At 71.0% G+C, this 17,869-nt stretch overlaps 2 protein-coding genes across 2 annotated transcripts; one reads left to right on the forward strand and one right to left on the reverse strand.

Annotated features, from left to right (window-relative positions):
* The first annotated feature begins 751 nt into the window (after positions 1–751).
* PPP1R1A (protein phosphatase 1 regulatory inhibitor subunit 1A) lies at positions 752–5,385 on the forward strand. The gene is made up of 7 exons (XM_082298983.1): positions 752–850; positions 3,648–3,708; positions 4,027–4,064; positions 4,164–4,227; positions 4,491–4,649; positions 4,731–4,873; positions 5,236–5,385. The coding sequence occupies exons 1-6, from the start codon at positions 770–772 to the stop codon at positions 4,871–4,873; spliced, it is 546 nt and encodes a 181-aa protein (XP_082155109.1). The 5' UTR covers positions 752–769; the 3' UTR covers positions 5,236–5,385.
* Positions 5,386–7,665: 2,280 nt separating this feature from the next.
* PDE1B (phosphodiesterase 1B) lies at positions 7,666–15,196 on the reverse strand (the record flags this gene model as incomplete). The annotated part of the gene is made up of 14 exons (XM_082298959.1): positions 7,666–7,757; positions 7,974–8,110; positions 8,196–8,322; positions 8,412–8,493; positions 8,568–8,688; positions 8,763–8,864; positions 8,957–9,082; positions 9,710–9,810; positions 10,514–10,654; positions 11,363–11,479; positions 11,882–11,948; positions 12,386–12,571; positions 12,700–12,813; positions 15,066–15,196. The coding sequence occupies 14 exons, from the start codon at positions 15,194–15,196 to the stop codon at positions 7,666–7,668; spliced, it is 1,644 nt and encodes a 547-aa protein (XP_082155085.1).
* Between the last annotated feature and the right edge of the window lie 2,673 nt (positions 15,197–17,869).

Below are 17,869 nucleotides of genomic sequence, written 5' to 3' on the forward strand. Positions count from 1 at the left end.
TGTCCCTGTCCCTTTCCCTGTCCCTGTCCCTTTCCCTGTCCCTGTCTCTCCCGGCGGGCTCTGACCGGCGGGGTGTCACCGTGGGGGGTGTCCATGTCCCCATGTCCCTCCCACGCTCTCTGTGTCTGTCCCAGGGCCTGTGTGTCCGTCCTCGTGTCCCCGTGTCTGTCCCAGTGTCCCCGAGTCCGTCCTTCTGTCTGTTTTTCTGTCCCTGTGTCCCAGGGTCACCCTGTGTGTCCGTCCCTGTGTCCCTGTGTCCGTCCTCGTGTCCCAGCTCTCTTCCTGTGTCTGCCCCTGTGTCCCTCTGTTTGTCCCCGTGTCCTGGCTCTGTCCACACGTCTGTCCCTGTGGCCTGCAGTCCGTCCTTGTGTCTGTTTGTCTGCCCCCGTGTGCCAGGGTCCATCCACGTGTGCGTCCCAGTGTCCCTGTGTCTGTCCCCGTGTCGCAGCTCAGTGCGTCCATTCCTGTGTCCCTGCGCCTGTCCCTGAGCTGTCCCAGGCTCTGTCCCACTCTCCTGACTCTGTCCGTGTGTCCATCCCCGTGTCCCTGTGTCCATCCTCGTGTCCCCGTGTCTGTCCCCGTGTCCGTCCCGGTGTCCCAAGCCCTGTCCCCGTGTCCCGTTGTCCATCCCCGTGTCCCGCCGTCCCTCGGCGCGCGGGGCCCGGGGCGGGGCGGGGCCGTGGGCGGGGCATCAGCGGGGCGTGGCCGGGGCGTGGCCGGGGCGTGGCCGCTCGGAGCCGCCGGAGCCGCCGGAGCCGCCGCGCCCGCGATGGAGCCCAACAGCCCCCGCAAGATCCAGTTCACGGTCCCGCTGCTGGAGCCGCACCTGGACCCGGAGGCGGCCGAGCAGGTGCGGGGGCACCGGGGGGACCCCGGGGGGGCCGCGGGGCCACTCGGCGGGGCGAGCCGGGGGGGCTCCGGGGGGCTGCGGGCACGGCGGGGACACTGCCCGGGCGGGGGGCACCGAGCGCGGGCCGGAGGTGGCACCGCTGGGGCCGGGGGTGACGCGGGGACAGCGGGGCCAGGGGGGTGCAGCCCCCCAGTCCCGGGGACACCCGCGCAGAGCGGCCCCCGCTGTCCCCAGAGCCCCACGGGGCCGTGGGGCGGGGGGTGGCAGTGCCAGGGCCATGTGCCGGCTCTGCGCGACGCCACCGGGGCCACCCCGGGGTGGGGGCCGGGTCGAGGTCCCCCCGGAACCCCCCGGCCCCTCCAGCCCTTGCTCAGCCCCCGCTCCCGCCAGAGTCGGTCCCAGAACAGCCCCGGGCACGGGATGGCCCCGCACGGGGACACGGCCGGGGACCCTCGGGCACCCCGACCCCTCCCCGCCACCTGCGCCCGCCCCAGGGTCTGCAGGGGACAAGGGGGGTCTGACAAGGGCGGTCTGGGGAGACCCCCGACCCCACCGCGGCCCCATCATCGCCCGCGGAGGCTTAAGGGGGACGAGGAGGAGGAGGGGTCCCAGCCATATCTCCCCAGATGGGGGTCCTGGGGGTGGCGGGCGAGGACCCCTCTCGGTGCCAGCAGAGCGGGGGCGAGTGTGGCGCTGTCACTGAATGTGCCCATCTGGGGCCACCACCCGGCCCGGTGGCAGCAGCGCGGGGTCCCCAGGAGGGAAGGAGAGAGTTGGGGGTTCCCAGGAGGGAGAGTGAGAACTGGGAGGCTGCTGGGGGGGGGTGGGGTACGAGCCCCCCAGCACCCAGCAAGGGGCACCCACGGCCCAGTCCCCATCACAGCCGGGCTCGGCCCTGCCCCGGGGACCCCCTGCCCAGCCCTGCCTCAGTTTCCCCTCCCGGGGGGTCTCACCCAGCGCCTCTCAGGGCCCTGAGCTGGGGGTGACACCGGCCCCGTGCGGTGACACTGCTGATGTCCCCTTTCCTGCTCTTCTTTCTGGGGTGTCCCTGCGTGGGATCCCCTCGCAGTGATGGGGGTCTCGGCCGTGTCACCCCTGGCCGGGTGGCACCGCGGGGTCCCTGTGTCCTGCAGGGTTGTCCCCGAATCTGTCCAGCCCCACCCACCCGAAGGACTTTGTCCCCACGGTCCCCCCGTGTCCCCACAGGTCCCGCAGCTCCCTGACCCCCATCTCTGCTGAGCCCCCCCTGTTTGCCCCCCTGTTTGCCCCCCTGGGTGCCCCCCGTGGGTGCCAGGCCTGGCCCAGGGCTTTGTCCTGCACCTCTGCCCGTGTCCCCAACTCCCCTCTCGCGTGTCCCCGAGGCCGCGGGGACCATCCCGGGGGGGTTTTGCTCCGTCGCGCTGAGCTGAGCCGGACCCCTCCCTCTGCCACCGCCGCTCCCGGCCCTGTCCCCGCTCCCGGTGACGGTCCCGGCCCCGTCCCGGCTGCCCCCGGATCGCGCCGCTCTCCTTAATCGATGGTGGAGATTGATCTAAAAATAGCGCCGGGAGCAGAGCGCGGCCGAGCCGGGAGGGAGGCAGGGATGGAGGGATGGAGGCAGGGATGGGGGATGGAGGAGGGAGGAGGGAGGGGAGGACGGAGGGAAGGAGGGAGAGAGGGAGGGGGGGACCAGCGCATCCCCTCCCCGGAGCACAGCCGGGATCCCCCCGGTCCGGACCGGGAATGGGGGAGGGGGGCTCAGCCGGGGGCGCTCCGCTCCACCTGGGTGACCTTGAGCAGGTGGCACCGGTGTCCCCTCCCCATCGCCGCGCCGGGGGGGAGCACGGCCTCGCCCCGCACCCGCGGGAGGCTCCGGAGCGGCTGGAGCGTCCCAGGGGGGGCTGCGGAACCCGGGGTCCCTCCCGGGGCTGCGGGGCCGGGCCCGGCCCGGGTGGACCCCAAACCCTCCCAGCCCCATCGCGGGGGTGGCCGGGGGGGCGGCTGGACCCCGACCCCCAAGTGGGGGGCCTCGGCCGTGGGTCCTCGGCGGGGCCGGGGCGATTCCCGGCGATTCCCGGCGATTCCCGGCGATTCCCGGTTCCCTCTAATCTCCGTTTAATATCCAGATCGCGTTTCCATGGCAACGGGGCCGGCACGGGAGGATGCGCCGGGGGCCCGGGGGGGTGGGCAGGGGCCGGGGGAGGTGCGGAGGGGCGGGGGGGGGCTCCCGGCCGCTCGCCCGCCTCATTAGCATCTCATCAGCATCTCATTAGGCAACCCGCCTCATTAGGGAATCCTCGCTGGGAAATTCATTTTTCGGAGGCGCTCAGTTACTGGGTCAGCGGGGAAAGGGAGCGCGGGGTCACCGCTGGCCCCACCGCCACCGCTGTCCCCGCCGTCATCATTGTCCCCACGGCCACCACCGTCCCCACTGCGGCCACCCCGAGGCCACCGGAACCTCCTCGGGGCCACCAACCCCCCCCCAAAGGGCACCGGCGGTGGGGGACGCGGGGCCGGAGCAGCTTCAGGTGACCTTGGGCAAGGACAGCGCCCGCAGAGGAAGGGCAGGGCCCCTCCGGTGTCCCCGCGCCGCTGTCCCCGCGCCGCTGTCCCCACGCGCTTCCCGCGGCCGGGTATAATTAGCTCCGGGATGGAAAAGCCACGTGTGTCCGGCCACCGATGTCCCCACGGGGCCACCACCGCCCCGGGCACGGGGACATCGCGGGCTCGGTGCCAGCGAGGGCCGGGGGGGGGGGGGGGGGGGGGGTCGGGGCACGGCCGAGGGTCCCAATTCTCTCCTGTGTTCCCCCCACCCCAGATCCGGAGGCGTCGACCGACCCCGGCCAACCTGGTCCTGAGCAGCGACCAATCGTCCCCAGGTGGGTCCTCGCAGTGTCCCCGCGTCACCCCGGGCCCCAGCCCACCCAGGGACACCCCGGTGTGCTCAGGGACCGCACACATGCACAGGACACCCCCAAACACGGTTAGAGACCTCCCCCATTGTCCTGACGGTCCCCCCACGTGCTCACAGACCCCCTAAATGACACTCTGGGACCCCCACATGATGCCCAGGGACCCCCCTCACATTCTCAGGACCCCCCCCCCCCACTTGCCCAGGACCCTCCCCGATGCTCAGGACCCCCACGCAGACCCCCCCCACCCCCCTGCTGACCTTCTGCCCCCCCTCTACCCCCCAGAGATCGACGAGGACCGGCTGCCCAACCCCCTGCTGAAGGTACGTGACACTGCCGGGGGGGGCTGTGGGGACCCCCGGGGGACACTGGGGAGACCCCTCAGCTCGGGGGACCCCCCCTGACCGGCATCCCCCCCACAGTCGGGCCTGGCCATGTCCCCCCGGCAGAGGAAGAAGGTTTCCCGCACCACCCCCACCATGAAAGGTACTTGGGGGCGACACGGGGGAGGGGACACGACGGGACACGGGGGGGCACGAGGGGGCACAGGGGGTGACAAACCCCCCCCGGCACCTCGGGGGACGAGCGGCTGGAGGCCACCCGCCCTCGCTGGCCTCGCTCCGGGCGCGACAAACGCCAGCACGAAGCCACCCGGGCGGCTCGGGCGGCGCGGCCGCTGTGTCGCCGGGAGCGTGGGGACGGTCACCAGGGCCCCCCGCGCCCCCCCAGCGCCGCTCCCTGCCCGGCAGAGCTGCAGATGATGGTGGAGCATCACCTGTGCAAGCAGGCGCAGGGCGGCGACGACGACGACGAGGTGGCGACCACCGCGCGCTGCCACCGCGGCGACCCCGAGCACCGCCACAGCCCCGGCGGCTCCTGCCCGCTGGCCACGCCCCAGGGCGGCCACCGTGAGTCGGGGGGGTCCGGAGGGGGGGACAGGGGACAGTGGGGGGGCCCTGAGGTCACCCCGTGTGCTGTGACACCCGCAGGGACCCCCGGGGACGGGACCCCCCAGGCCGGGACCCCCCAGGCCGGGACCCCCCGGGCCGGGACCCCCGGGGCCGCGCGGCGCGGCCGGGCCGAGGACGGGACCCATATAGAGCCTGGGGACAGCGCGGCCAGCGGCCAGTAGGTACGGCCTGGGGGCACTGGGGACACTGGGCTGGGGTGCTGCGGGCACTAGGACACTGGGCTGGGGCAGTGGGACGCTGGGCTGGGGCACTGGAGGGGCACTGGGACACCTGGGGGCACTGGGACATGGTACTGGGGCACTCGGGTGGTACTGGGACGCTGGACTGGGACATTGGAGGCATTGGGACATTGGACAGGGGCACTGGGACGGCACTGGGACGGCACTGGGACGGCACTGGGACGGCACTGGGACGCTGCCCAGGGACGGGGACGGTGACAGGGGCAGGGTGGCCTTGCCGGGACGGGGCAGGGACAGGGGGTGTCCCCTCCCCGCGGGTCCCCAGCGCTGTCCCTTGTCCCCAGGTGTGGCCGTGGGAGCCGGACGTCAGCGGAGATTTTTTTATTCCATTTTCTAAGATTTTGGGGCTGCCCAGAATTATTTTGATTTTTTTTTTTTTTTTTTTTTTTTTTTTTGGTTTTGTTTTTTACTGCCACGGGCAGGTCCCCGCCGGGTGGGGGGGGGCTGGGGACAACGCCAGGGCTGTCCCCTCCCCCTGGGGACCTCAGGGCAGGTGACACGTGCCCCACCCCCACCCTTGGGTGACACCGGGGACACCGAGCAACACCCTGCGTGCCCCCCCCACCCCCACTGCCACCCCGGGAGTCCCCAGGGCAGGTGACACTGGGGACACGGAGCAGACGACCCCCCCCCCTCCTCACTGCCACCCTCGGGGTGTCCCCTGGGCCCCCCCTCCAGGTGTCACCCCCCCACACACCTGTGCACACCTGGGGGGGACACCTGGACACACGGACACGGAAAGCGGACACGGGGAAGGGACACGGGGAAGGGACAGGGACGCGCGGGTGCACACGGACACGGGGGGTGACACTGACACGGGGGGGGCGCGGGGACCCCCCCTCAGCCGGAATTAAAGGGATCCTTTCCCCCCCCGCCTCCTCCTTGGGCCGCGCCGGGGGGGGGGAGGGGGGAGCGGGATCCCCTCTTTGGGTGCTGGGGGGTCCAAAACCCCTTTTGGATGCTGGGGTGGGGGTCAGAACCCACTTTGGGTGGGGGGGGGGGGTTCCAGGACCCCCTTTAGGCGCTGAGGGGCCGCCTCCCCCCCGGGTCCAGCCCCCCCCCCCGGGGTTCAGCCCTCCAGGGTCCCCCCCCAGCTGTCCCTAGGCCATGGCAGTGTCCCCCCAACCTCGGGGGTGACCCCAGGGGTCGCGCCCTCCCCCCCCTCAGTGGCCGGAGCGTGGCCGTGGTGGTGGCGGCGTTTATTAATTAACTCATTAATTAAATAATTGCTCGTTAGCGGCGGCGCAGGGGGGACACATGCGGTGGGGGGGGAGGGGCGAGGTGGAGCTCTGCCAGCGGTGACCGAGGGGGGAGACACGGAGGGGACACGGGGGGGACACGGGAGGGACACGGGGTAGAAAAATACAAACACGGGGGGCGGGGGGGCACGGAGCCGGGCCGGAGCCGGAGGGGCCGGAGCGGGAGGGGGGTCCGGGCATTCCCGGGGCATTCCCGGGGCATTCTCGAACATTCCCGATCATTCCCGGGGTTCGGGGCATTCCCGGGGTGCCGGAGGATGCTCGAGGAACACCTGGATGCGGGATCCTGGAGGATTCCCAAGGCTGGAGCCGGGATGCTGGAGGATGTCCAAGACACGCCGGCTCCAGGATCCAGGAGAATTCCCGAGGCGTGATGGATCCAGGATGCCGTGGGAAGCTCCAGGCCCACCAGGCGGGTGCCGGAGGATTCCCGGAACACCCCCAGAGACGGGATCCTGGCGGATTCCCGAGGGATCCGGGATGCTGCCGGAGGATGCTCCGGGCACGCCGGCGGGATGCTCGCGGGTTCCCAAGGCACGCTGGGGCCGGGATGCCGGAGCATGCCCCAAACATTCGGGGATGCCCCAAACATTCCAGGATTCCCGAGGCTCCCTGGAGCCGGGATGCTGGAGGACACCCGAGGCAAGCTGGGGCCGGGATGGCCGAGCATTCCCGAGCATTCCCAGGATGTCGCAGTAGTTCTGGGGAGTGGGGACGTTCCAGGGACGCGCTGGAGCCGGCGGGGGCTGGAGGCAGCGACGCTGGGAGAGCCCCGGAGCCGGGGGACACCGGAGCGGGACCCGTCCCTGTCCCCGCCGCTCCCTGTCCCCGTCCCCATCCCTGTCCCTGTCCCCGTCCCCATCCCTGTCCCTGTCCCCGTCCCTGTCCCCGTCCCTGTCCCTGTCCCTGTCCCCGTCCCCGTCCCTGTCGCTGTCCCCGGGCGGGATGGGGACGGCGCACAGGGACACCCTCGCGGTGTCACCAGCCCGACCCCGAGGGCTCAGAGGGGAGCGCGGTGGCCGTCGCGGTGACAGCGTGTCCCACCTGGCTGTCCCCAGCGCCACCGTCCCCGTCCCGGCCCCTCCCGAGCGCCCGGCGGGGCGGGAGAAGCGTTTGTAAAAATCCGTAAGGACCGAGCCCGGCGGGGGGGCCGGGGGTGGCAGTGAGGGACCGGTGGCACCGGAGACCGGGCTGGGGGGACCAAGGGGGACAGCCCGGGGGGCTCCTGGCACAGAGGTGACACCGATCCTGGCACGGGGGTGACACCGATCCGAGCCCGGCCCCGGGGGGCTCCTGCCCTGCAGATGGTGCTGAACTCGATGGCATCGAAGACTTTGGACGAGACGCTGTCACTCGGCCGGACAAGGACCTGTTGGGAGGGCACGGTCACCACGATGTCCCCGCCCCCGTGCCGGTGTCCCCGCCCCGCCCGCGCCCACCTCGCTCCTCCCGCTGTTATTCCACGTCCCCGTTCTCCCTGTGGGGGCCGGGGGCCGCGGGCTCCTCGCACGGTGAGAGCTCATCGATGGACGCCTGGTTGGTGATGCCTGGGGGGGACACGGGGCCGGGGGTCACCAGGGACACCTTAGGTCCTGTGTCCCCCCCCCCCGCGGCCACCCGCCCGCACAGCCCGGAGCCACCCGCGCCGTGCTTGTGCCACCTCCCCGTCTGGGGACAGCTCGGACAGAGCTGGCCCTGCGCTGTTCGCGGTGGTCCCCAGACCCTCCCCGGCGGCCGTGGTGGCCGCGGTGGCCGTCCCCTACCGCTGGCCGCCCTCTCCTTCCACTTCTGCTTGTTCTCCTGGATGTGCTTGGTCCAGGTGGAGCGGAACCCGGCCAGGTCGGCTTTGATGTCCCCCAGCTCCAGGTGCTCATCCAGGGACGGCTGCCGCCACTGCGAGCTGGGGGACAACGGGGACAGCTGGCAGCGGGGCAGGGCCACCACTGCCACCACAGGGCCCAAAACACGGGGACGGGGACGCCCACCTGGGCTGCTGGGTGGCCGCGGGATTGCCCTTGGCTTTGGAGCCGTCCTCGGCCAGGGGCGTCACCAACTTCTCGGCCACGTCGGTGAGCACCGAGAACGTCGGCTCCACGATGAAGTCGATGAACCCTGGGGACAGGAGGGGACACGGCGTGGCTGGGGACACACTGGGGACAGCGTGGGGACAGGACAGGGACGGGAACCTCCCCCGCACTCACCGATCTGCGACTGGGCCACCAGCGTGGAGGTGCGGTCGCAGAGGGGCGAGAAGGGCAGCCCCAGCTCGGCCTCCTTGTCCCCCTGGCAAGGCAAGGGACAGGCGTGGCGTCCCCACGGGGTGTCCCCCGCGCCCCCCCGCCCGGCCCCGGCCCTACCTGCCGGAAGAACTCCTCCATGAGGGCCTTGGTCCAGCGGCTGTGCACTGCCCACTGCTTGGTGGGGTGGCTGATGTCGGCCGCGTGCAGCAGCAGCGACAGCACCTTGGACTTGTCCAGCCTGGGGACAGCACCCCGGCACTCAGATTGTCCCCAGAGCCACCGCGTCACCCCCCCCCCGTGGCCCCCACCCACCTCTCCAGCTGCTGCAGCGCCGTTTTCATGGACTTGACCTGCTGGAAGTGGCAGGACATGTCGGTGGCCAGGACCATCTCGATGACCAATGCCCGCAGCTCCCTGCCGGGGGGGAGGGGGGACACACGGCGTCAGGGCTGGCCGGGGACAGCGCGGGGACAGCGCGGGGACAGCGGTGGGGGCGGGGACCTTACGCGAACTCGTCCTTGGTGAGGTTGACGAAGATGTTGAGCTCCTCGTCCTGCATCAGGCGGAACACGGCGCTGATGTGGTGGTTCTCCAGCACCGAGCGGTCGTTGTACAGGATGGCGGTGTCCGACCTGGGGACACGGGGACAGTGGGCACGGGCACGGCTGGCCGAGCCACCCTCGGGGCGAGTGAGGGCCCCAGGGTGGCAGCGCGGCTGTGTCCCGGCTGTGTTGGTGGCGCTGGGTGTCCCCAGGGTGCCACCAGCCTGTTGCCAGCTGTACAGGTGACCTCAGGTGTCCCCAGGGTGCCCCGCAGTGTCCCCAGGACAGGTCCACAGCCCTGCCTGGGACCTGCCATGCCACCCGCACCATGCCGTGCCACCCGTGCCATGCCTTGTCACCCGTGCTGTGCCACCCGTGCCACGCCATGCCGTGCCACCCGTGCCATGCCTTGTCACCCGTGCTGTGCCACCCGTGCCACGCCATGCCGTGCCACCCATGCTGTGCCGTGTCACCCGTGCTGTGTCACCCGTGCCACGCCATGCTGTGCCACCCATGCTGTGCCACCTGTGCCACATCTGCTGTGCCACCTGTGCCATGCCACGCTGTGCCACCCATGCCGTGCTGCGCTGTGTCACCCACGCTGTGCCATCTGCGCCGTGCCGTGCTGTGCTACCCACGCCACACTGTGCCACCCCTGCCACGCTGTGCCACCTCCACCGTGCCACGCTGCGTCCCCCGTGTCCCCCGTGCCCTCACTTGGTCTGGATGTGGAAGCTGTTGGTTGTCCCCGTGTGCTCGAAGTCGTGGATGGCGGCGGCAAAGACGATGGCCAGGACCTCGATCTCGGACAGGCAGTGCTGGGGACAGCGCGTCAGGGACAGGGACGGGGACCGGGACGGGGACGGGGATGGGGACAGGGACAGGGACAGGGACAGGGACAGGGACAGGGACAGGGACGGGGAGGGGGACAGGGACGGGAACGGGGACAGGAACAGGGACAGGGACGGGGACAGGGACGGGGAGGGGGACAGGGACGGGGACAGGGATAGGGACGGGGACAGGGACAGCGCGTCAGGGACAGGGACGGGGACAGGGATGGGGACAGGGACAGCGACAGGGACAGGGACGGGGCCAGGGCCACCCCCCGGGGGGGTATCACAGCCACGGCTGTGACACACCAGGAGTGTGACACGCCCCGGGTGTGCGCGTGCTGTGACAGCCACGTGGGGACAACGGGGAACACATGTGCCAGGTGCCACCCCACGTGTGACAGCCAGGAGGGGACAACGGGGCACAAGCGTGTGACAACCGTGCAAGGGAGAGCGCGGCACATGCGTGTGCCAGGTGCCACCTCGTGTGTGACAGCCGGGTGGGGGCGACTGGGCACAGACATGTGCCAGGAGCCACCCCATGTGCAGCCACCTGTCCCCCGTGCCAGAGGTCACCTTGTCCCCCATCACCCTGGGGGTGTTCCCATGGCAACGAGCATCCCCTGGGCCAGCAGGGACCGCGCTGGGGAGCCGGTGCCAGCCTCGGGGACTGTCCCCGGTGTCCCCGTACCAGCATGCCGGTGCGCAGCAGGAAGCAGTGCACGGTCTGGGTGACGTCGGCCGCGTGCACCTGGTTGTGGTAGGGATTCCGGAACTTTCCGTAGCCCGATTCCAGCGCCTCCAGCAGCGACGTCAGGAACGCGCCGGGGATCTGGGAATGGGACGGGGGGGTCACGGGGGTGGGACAGACCCCGAGGGGGTCCGGGAGGTCCTGGGGGGGCAGCTCGGCGGTCCTGGGAAGGGACTTTATGGTCCTGAAAGGCAGTTTGGGGGTCCTGGGGGGAAACTTGGGGGTCCAGGAGTTTCTGGGGAGGGTTCCAGGGGTGTTTTGGGGCTGTTTGGGGGTGGTTTGTGGTCTCGGCACACCTTGTGGCTGCTGTTGAGGTTGTGGGGGTGTTTTGAGGCTGTTTTGGGGCTTTGGGGGGGATTTTGGGGTCTTGGCACACCTTGAAGCGGCTGTTGAAGTTGTGGGGGTGTTTTGGGGCTGTTTTGAGGGTTTTGGGGGGGGATTTTGGGGTCTTGGCACACCTTGAAGCGGCTGTTGAAGTTGTGGGGGTGTTTTGGGGCTGTTTTGAGGGTTTTGGGGGGGGATTTTGGCGTCTCGGCACACCTTGAAGCGGCTGTTGAAGTTGTGGGGGTGTTTTGGGGCTGTTTTGAGGGTTTTGGGGGGGGGATTTTGGCGTCTCGGCACACCTTGAAGCGGCTGTTGAAGTTGTGGGGGTGTTTTGGGGCTGTTTTGAGGGTTTTGGGGGGGGGATTTTGGCATCTCGGCACACCTTGAAGCGGCTGTTGAAGTTGTGGGGGTGTTTTGGGGCTGTTTTGAGGGTTTTGGGGGGGGGATTTTGGCGTCTCGGCACACCTTGAAGCGGCTGTTGAGGTTGTGGCGGGTGAAGAGCTCGAACACCACCGTGCGCAGTGAGTGCTCCTCGGCCGCGCGGTGCAGCGAGAACACGTCAAAGCACCACTGGTCCAGCCCCTGTGGGACACGGGGGGGGGCCGGGAATTCCGGGGATGATGCCCAGGGACTCCCAGGGAAGTCCAGTAAAACCCCAGTGAAGCCAAGGATGCCCAGAGATGTCCAGTGACTACCAGCAAGGCCCGGGATGTCCAGGGATGTCCAGGGATGCCCAAAGATGCCCAGTGATTCCCAGATGTGCCCAGCAAAGTCCACAATTCCCAGTGCTCCCCAGTGACTCCCAGGAATGCCCAGCCATGCCCAGCCATGTCCAGTGAAGCCCAGGGGTGTCCATGAGTATCCAGAGATGCCCAGGGGTGCCCAGGGACACCCCACAATTCCAGGCAAAGCCCAGCCATGCAATTCCCAGCCATTCCCAGTGGCTCCCAGCAGCCCCCCGAGGTTATTGGGGTGCCTTGGTACCTTCAGGCAGTTGAGGACGGAGGAGGAGTAGCTCGGCCCCACGGCCGTGTACGTCCGGCGGAACATCCTGGGGGGGAGGCAGGGCTGGGGAGGCTGGGGGGCACCGCAGGGACCCCCCTGGGGCTGGGGACAGTCCCTGGGTTTTGGGGGACCCCTCGGGTGCTGGGGACATCCCAGGGGCTTGGGGACACCCCTGAGTTCTGGGGACCCTCTTGAGTGCTGGGAACAGTCCCTGGGTATTGGGGGACCCACCTCGGTTCAAGGGACCCACCTGGGTTTTGGGGACAGTCCCCGGGTGTTGGGGACCCTCCTGAGTGCTGGGGACAGTCCCCAGATATTGGGGACCCACCCGTGCTCAGGTCACCCCCCACACTCTCGGGTCCCCCCCCCGAGCTCTGTCCCGGCTGTGTCTCCCCTGTGCCCTCCTCGGGGGGGATCCTGTCCCCGTTTCCGGCCCCTCTGTCCCCTGTCCCCGCTCGCCCCCCGCTCTGTCCCCTGTCGCACCTCTCCACGAAGATCCCGGCCTGCACGGCGTGCACGATGCTGCGGAATTTGGGTTTCTCCTCGGCCCGGCGCCCCTTGGCCCGCGCCTGCTGCGTGAAGGTGGCCGCGAGCCAGTCCCGCACCTCCGAGGGCACGGCCGCGTCCGAGCCCATCTCGCGCAGCTCGTCCTCCGTGTCCAGCACCTGCCTGAGGGACGCGGCGACACTCAGGGAGCGGCTCGTCCCGCGGGGATGCTGCTGCTGTCCCCTCCTCTGTCCCCTCCTCTGTCCCCTCCTCTGTCCCCTCTGCTGTCCCCCCCGCTGTCCCCTCCCCACCTGGTCTCGTCGATGTAAACGGCCTCGAGCAGCGAGGCCGCGTATTCCAAATTGCGCTTCAGCTCCTCCACGTTCACCTCGCCCGTCTCCAGCTGCTTCACCAGGTACCGCAGCCTGCGGCGGGGGGACGCGGGGGGACCCCCGAGAGCGGGGACAGCCCCCGGGGGGGGGGGGACAAGGTGTTAGAGACCCCCCGAGAGCGGGGACAGCCCCTGGGGATGGGGACAGGGTGGCACTGACCCCCCCCCCCCCCGGATAGCGGGGACAGCCCCCGGGTGGGGACAGGGGGTCACAGTCCGCCCAAGACGAGGACAGAGGGTCACAGCCCCACCCCAGGACGGGGACAGGGGGTCGCGGGGAGAGGACAGGGAATGGGGGGGTTTCCATCTGGGAAGCGTGGTTGGCACGGCTGGCACGGGTGGCGCCATGGCATGGGGTGGCACAGGTGGCACGGGTGGCACAGGTGGCACCATGGCATGGGGTGGCACAGGTGGCACGGGTGGCACAGGTGGCACCATGGCATGGGGTGGCACAGGTGGCGCGGGTGGCACGGGTGGCACCATGACATGGGGTGGCACAGGTGGCGCGGGTGGCACAAGTGGCACCGTGGCATGAGGTGGCAGGGTGGCACAGGGACATGGGGTGGCACAGGTGGCACGGGATGGCCCGGGGGGGACCCAGGGTGGGGACAGTGTGGGGACACGGGGCGCTGCCATCCGGCCCACGCGTGTGCCAGTGCAAGGATGTTCGTGTGGCCACGGCGGTGACCGGAGCCACTTGGTGGGGAGGGGCCACCACGTCCCCCGGTCACGGCGACAGTGACGGTGACAGCGAGGGGGGCCGGGGGGAGCGGAGGGGGGGCCACAGACGTCACCAGCGCTGCTGTGACCTTGGGGAAGGCGATTGTCACCTTCCCGCGCCCGGCCACCCCCCGTGGGGACCCTCAGGGACCCCCAGGGACCCCCACCTTGGCACAGCCAATCTCAGGGACCCCTGTGTCACTCGTGGGGGCAAAGGACGGGGGTCGGGCTGTGCCACGCTGCCGAGTGCCACCCCCCTGGCCGCCTGTCACCGCCACGCCCCCCCGTGCCCCCTGCCATGGGGAGGACGCAGCCTCCGGAGTGACCCCAGTGTCCCCAGGGCCACCCCCATGGGTGACAGGGACCTCAGGGACCCCCTGTCACCCACAGGTGCTGCTGCCGCCCCTCGGACCCCCCCCGTGGGGACCTGCCACCAACCCCCCGGAATGTGGGGGGACACCGGGGGGGCCTCAAGAGGGGACCGCCCCCACTTTGGGGGCACACGTTCACCCACCTGTGGGAGGGACACGTGCGCTCACGTGGGGACACGCGCGTGACACCCCCGCGCCCACCCAAGGGCGCTCCCACCCCCCCTTGCACACGCGTGTGACACCCCCCGTGCGTCCCCTCGCGCTCTCAGGTGTGTCACACGCGGCCCAGATGTGTCACACGCGTGTGCGACACGGGCACCCAGCCCCGCGTGTCCCCCCCCCCTCCCCACCCCCCGTGCCCCACACGTGTCCCCACGCGTGTCCCCACCCACGCGGTGCCCCCTCGGCCGCCCCCGCCCCCCACGCGCCGCACGTGCCGCAGGTGGGCGCGGGGACACGTGAGCTCCCAGCGACACAGGTGAGGGGGTGGCACCCCCCCGGCAGCCCCCCCGGAGGGGACCGGGGACAAGGGGGTGGCACCTGCGGCACCTGCGCTGCTCCCGCAGAGTTGGGGACACCCCGGGCCCGCTGTCACCCCACGGTGACACCCAGGGTGAGGGTGACATCCCCCGGCACCCCCAGTGCTGCCCCGTCGGTGCCACGCCGAGGGCAGGGGGACCCCCAAGTCCGGGGGGTCCCGGTGTCCCCACCCCAAGGGGTGCAATGGGTGTGGGGGGGGCGCAAAGGGACAAGGGGGTCTCGCATGCGGCGTTGGGGACACCTGGAGGGTCCCTGGGGGCAGCCGAAGGTCCCAAGGGTTCTTCTTGGGGTGGGGGTCCTGGGGGTACTCTAAGAGGAGAGTGGGGGGTCCCGAAAGTGGGGGGTCAGGGGTTTGTTGGGGTGGGATCCTCAGGTGGCTTCAGGGGTCCTGGCTTGGGGGTCCCAGTGTGGGGTTTGGGGGTCCTGGTTTGGGGTTTGAGGGGTGACAGTTTGGGGTCTGGGGGGGGTCACAGTTTGGGGTTCGGGGGTCTCAGTTTGGGGTTTGAGGAGTTCTGGCTTGGGGGTCCCAGTTTGGGACTGAGGGATCTCGGTTTGGGGGCCCAGCTTTGGGGTTTGGGTGTCTCTCTTTGGGGCTCCCGATTTGGGGGGTCTCGGTTGGGGGTTCGGGGGGTCCCGCGGCCGGGGGGTCACTCACAGCGCCCGCAGCTTGACCCAGACCTTCCTGCCGGGCACGGCCTTGGTGTCCAGCGGGGACGGGCACCCTCCGGCCGCGTCCAGCGCGCCGCGCTCCCGCTCCAGCCCCGGGAGGCTCCGCGGCGGCTCCATCGCCCCTGGGCACCGGGAACGCGGCTCAGCCCCGGCCGGGCCCGGCACCGCGGCCGCTGCCTCCCGTAGCCCCCGGTCCCTCCCGTAGCCCCCGGTCCCTCCCGAAGCCCCCCGGTCCCTCCCGCAGCCGCCGCCGGTTCCTCCCGCGGCCCCGGTTCCCGGCGCCTCCCGGAACCCCGCAGCCCCCGCGGCCCCGGCGGCTCCCCCGGCCCCGGTACCCGGCGGCGCCGGTGCCTCCTGCGGCCCCCGGTAGCGCCCGCAGCCCCGGCGGCCGCCCCCCCGCCCCGGCCTCCCCCCGCCTCCCGGTACCCGGCGGCTGCGCAGGCAACACCGGAGCCAAGATGGATCCGGGCATCGGGGGTGGGAGCACCGGCAGGGGAGAACCGGGGAGAGCCGGGAAGGGAGGGCCGGGAGCGGAGAGCCGGGATGGAGAACCGGGATGGGAGAGCCGGAGATGGGAGAAGCGGGGAGAGGGAGAACCGGAGATGGGAGAACCGGAGATGAGAGAACCGGGAGAGGGAGAACCGGAGATGGGGAAAGCGGGAGCGCCGGGGCTGGGAGGAAACGGGGAAGAAGAACCGGGATGGGGAGAGGAGGGAGCGGAGGAGCGGGGATGGGCAGCGCCGGGATGGGGAGCGCCGGCGGGCGGCGGGGGGGACCGGCGATGCTGCGCGCTCCTACCGGGGGATGCTCGGCCGGTGCCGCCGGTGCCGCCGGTGTCGCCGAGCCCCGGTGTCGCCGTGCCCCGGTGTCGCCGTGCCCCGGTGCCCCGCCGCCACCGGCTCTGCCTCCGCCGACCGGGGCTCGCCGCAACTTTCCCCGAGCCGGCACCGGCACCGGCGGGCGGGGCGGGGCGGGGGGAGCCGGGGGCGGGGGCCGGCAACGGGGGGTCCGCCCAGCCCCGCGCGGCGCCGGGACCCCCAGGGGAACGTGGGGCGGGGAGGGGGGGGGGGTGCCCCGGGACCCCCCGAGGGGAAGGAGGGGTCGGGGACCACCAGGAGCCCCGGGGGGCACCCGAGACCTCTCTGGGGCTATGGGGGCCGTGCCCCAGGACTCCAACTGGGGGGACCCCAGGACCTCCTGGAGCTCCGGGGGGGGGGGTCAGGACCCCCAGAATCCCTGGGGACAAAGGGGGGGGTGGAGGTGTCCCGGGACCCCCGAGGAGTTGTGGGGGTGCCCCTGGGTTTGGCTGCTGGGGGAGGGGTCAGAGCCCCCCGGTGACCCCCAGAGAGGGGCCGTGACCCCACACCGGGGCTCTGCCCTGCCTGGGGTGGGGGCACCGCCACCCCCAGACCCCCCTGGCCCCCCCAGCCCCCTCCCTGCCCAGCCCTGCCCCGTCCCTGCCACGACCCCGGGGACGCGACCCTTTTGTCCCCTCCCGCTCGGGGGTCAGCCCCCACCGCCCCCTTTTTGTAGGACCTACCCAAACCCGGGGCCTCTCACCTGGGCTGGGGGGGCGCGGGGGTGCCGTGGGAGCAGCTGGAGCTTGAGGGGACCCCCCCACGCCCCCCGCACCCCTCACCCCAGGGACCCCCCTCACCCTGTGACCCCCAGCCCCACCATGTCCCCCTGGGTGCTGGGGGCCCGGAGGGGCTCGGGGGGTGCCCGGGGGGGGGGGGTTGGGGTGAGGGAGCCCCCGGGTGGGGGGAGGCCCCCCCTTACCTGCCCGGCACGCGCCGAGCGCGCCCCCGAGGAATATTAATGAGGCTTTTATGTAACGGCGGGGGTGGGAGCAGCGCCCACCCCGGCACCGCGGGGGGGGCCAGGTGAGACACCCCCCCCCACCCTGGGGCACCCCCCCGAGCCCCCCAGCTCCGTCCCGTCACCCCGGCCCGGCCCCCTCTGCCACCTCCGGCCTCTCCCCGGGGCACCCACGGGTGATGCTGGGGGGGTCCCTCTGTTTAGCCCCCCAAATTGGGGCTGGGCCCCCTCCCACGGGGGTCCCCGGCTTTGCTGAGGGGGAAGGGGGGGAACCCATGAGACCCCCCCCGCTGGGCTGCGACGCCCCGGACACGGCGTGGAGGTCCCAACCTTCACTGGGGACACTTTGGGGGTCCCCCAGCCCCTCATTTGGGGTCGTCTGACTCATCTTGGAGTCTTCAGACAAACTTGGGGGTCCTCAAGCTGATTTGGGGGTCCTCAATCTTATTTTGGGTTTCTCGAACTGATTTGGGGATCCTCGGACTGATTTTAGGGGTCTCAAACTCATTTTGGGGTTACTCAAACTCATTTCGGGGGTACTCAAACTCATTTCGGGGGTACTCAAGCCAATTTTAGGGCCCCAAAACTGCGTTCGGGATCCTCGAACAGCTCATTTTGTGTTTCTCCACCTCGTTTTGGGCTCCTCAAACGGGCCCGGGGCTCCTCCAAACGACGTCGGAGCCGCTCATTTTGGGGCTCCTCAAACCGACTTCGGGCTTCAAACAAAAAAAATCCCCCTCACTTTTGGGGTGCTGAAAGTTTCGGGGGGCTCGGAGCCGGGTGTGGGGGGCGGGGAGGGGCAGAGCTTTGTGCGGTGGGGGTGGGACACGGGGAGGGGTCGGGGGGGGGGGGGGTCCGTGGGCAGGGCCGGGTGGGCGCGCGCGAGACAAAAGCGCTGCCGTGGGGGGGGGGGGAAGGGGGGGGGGTGGCGAGCTCGGGAACGTTTCGGGCTCGTGATTGACGAGCGCCGAA

This window comes from Coloeus monedula, assembly GCF_965178545.1.
Source record: "Coloeus monedula genome assembly, chromosome: 30".
Taxonomy (NCBI): domain Eukaryota; kingdom Metazoa; phylum Chordata; class Aves; order Passeriformes; family Corvidae; genus Coloeus; species Coloeus monedula.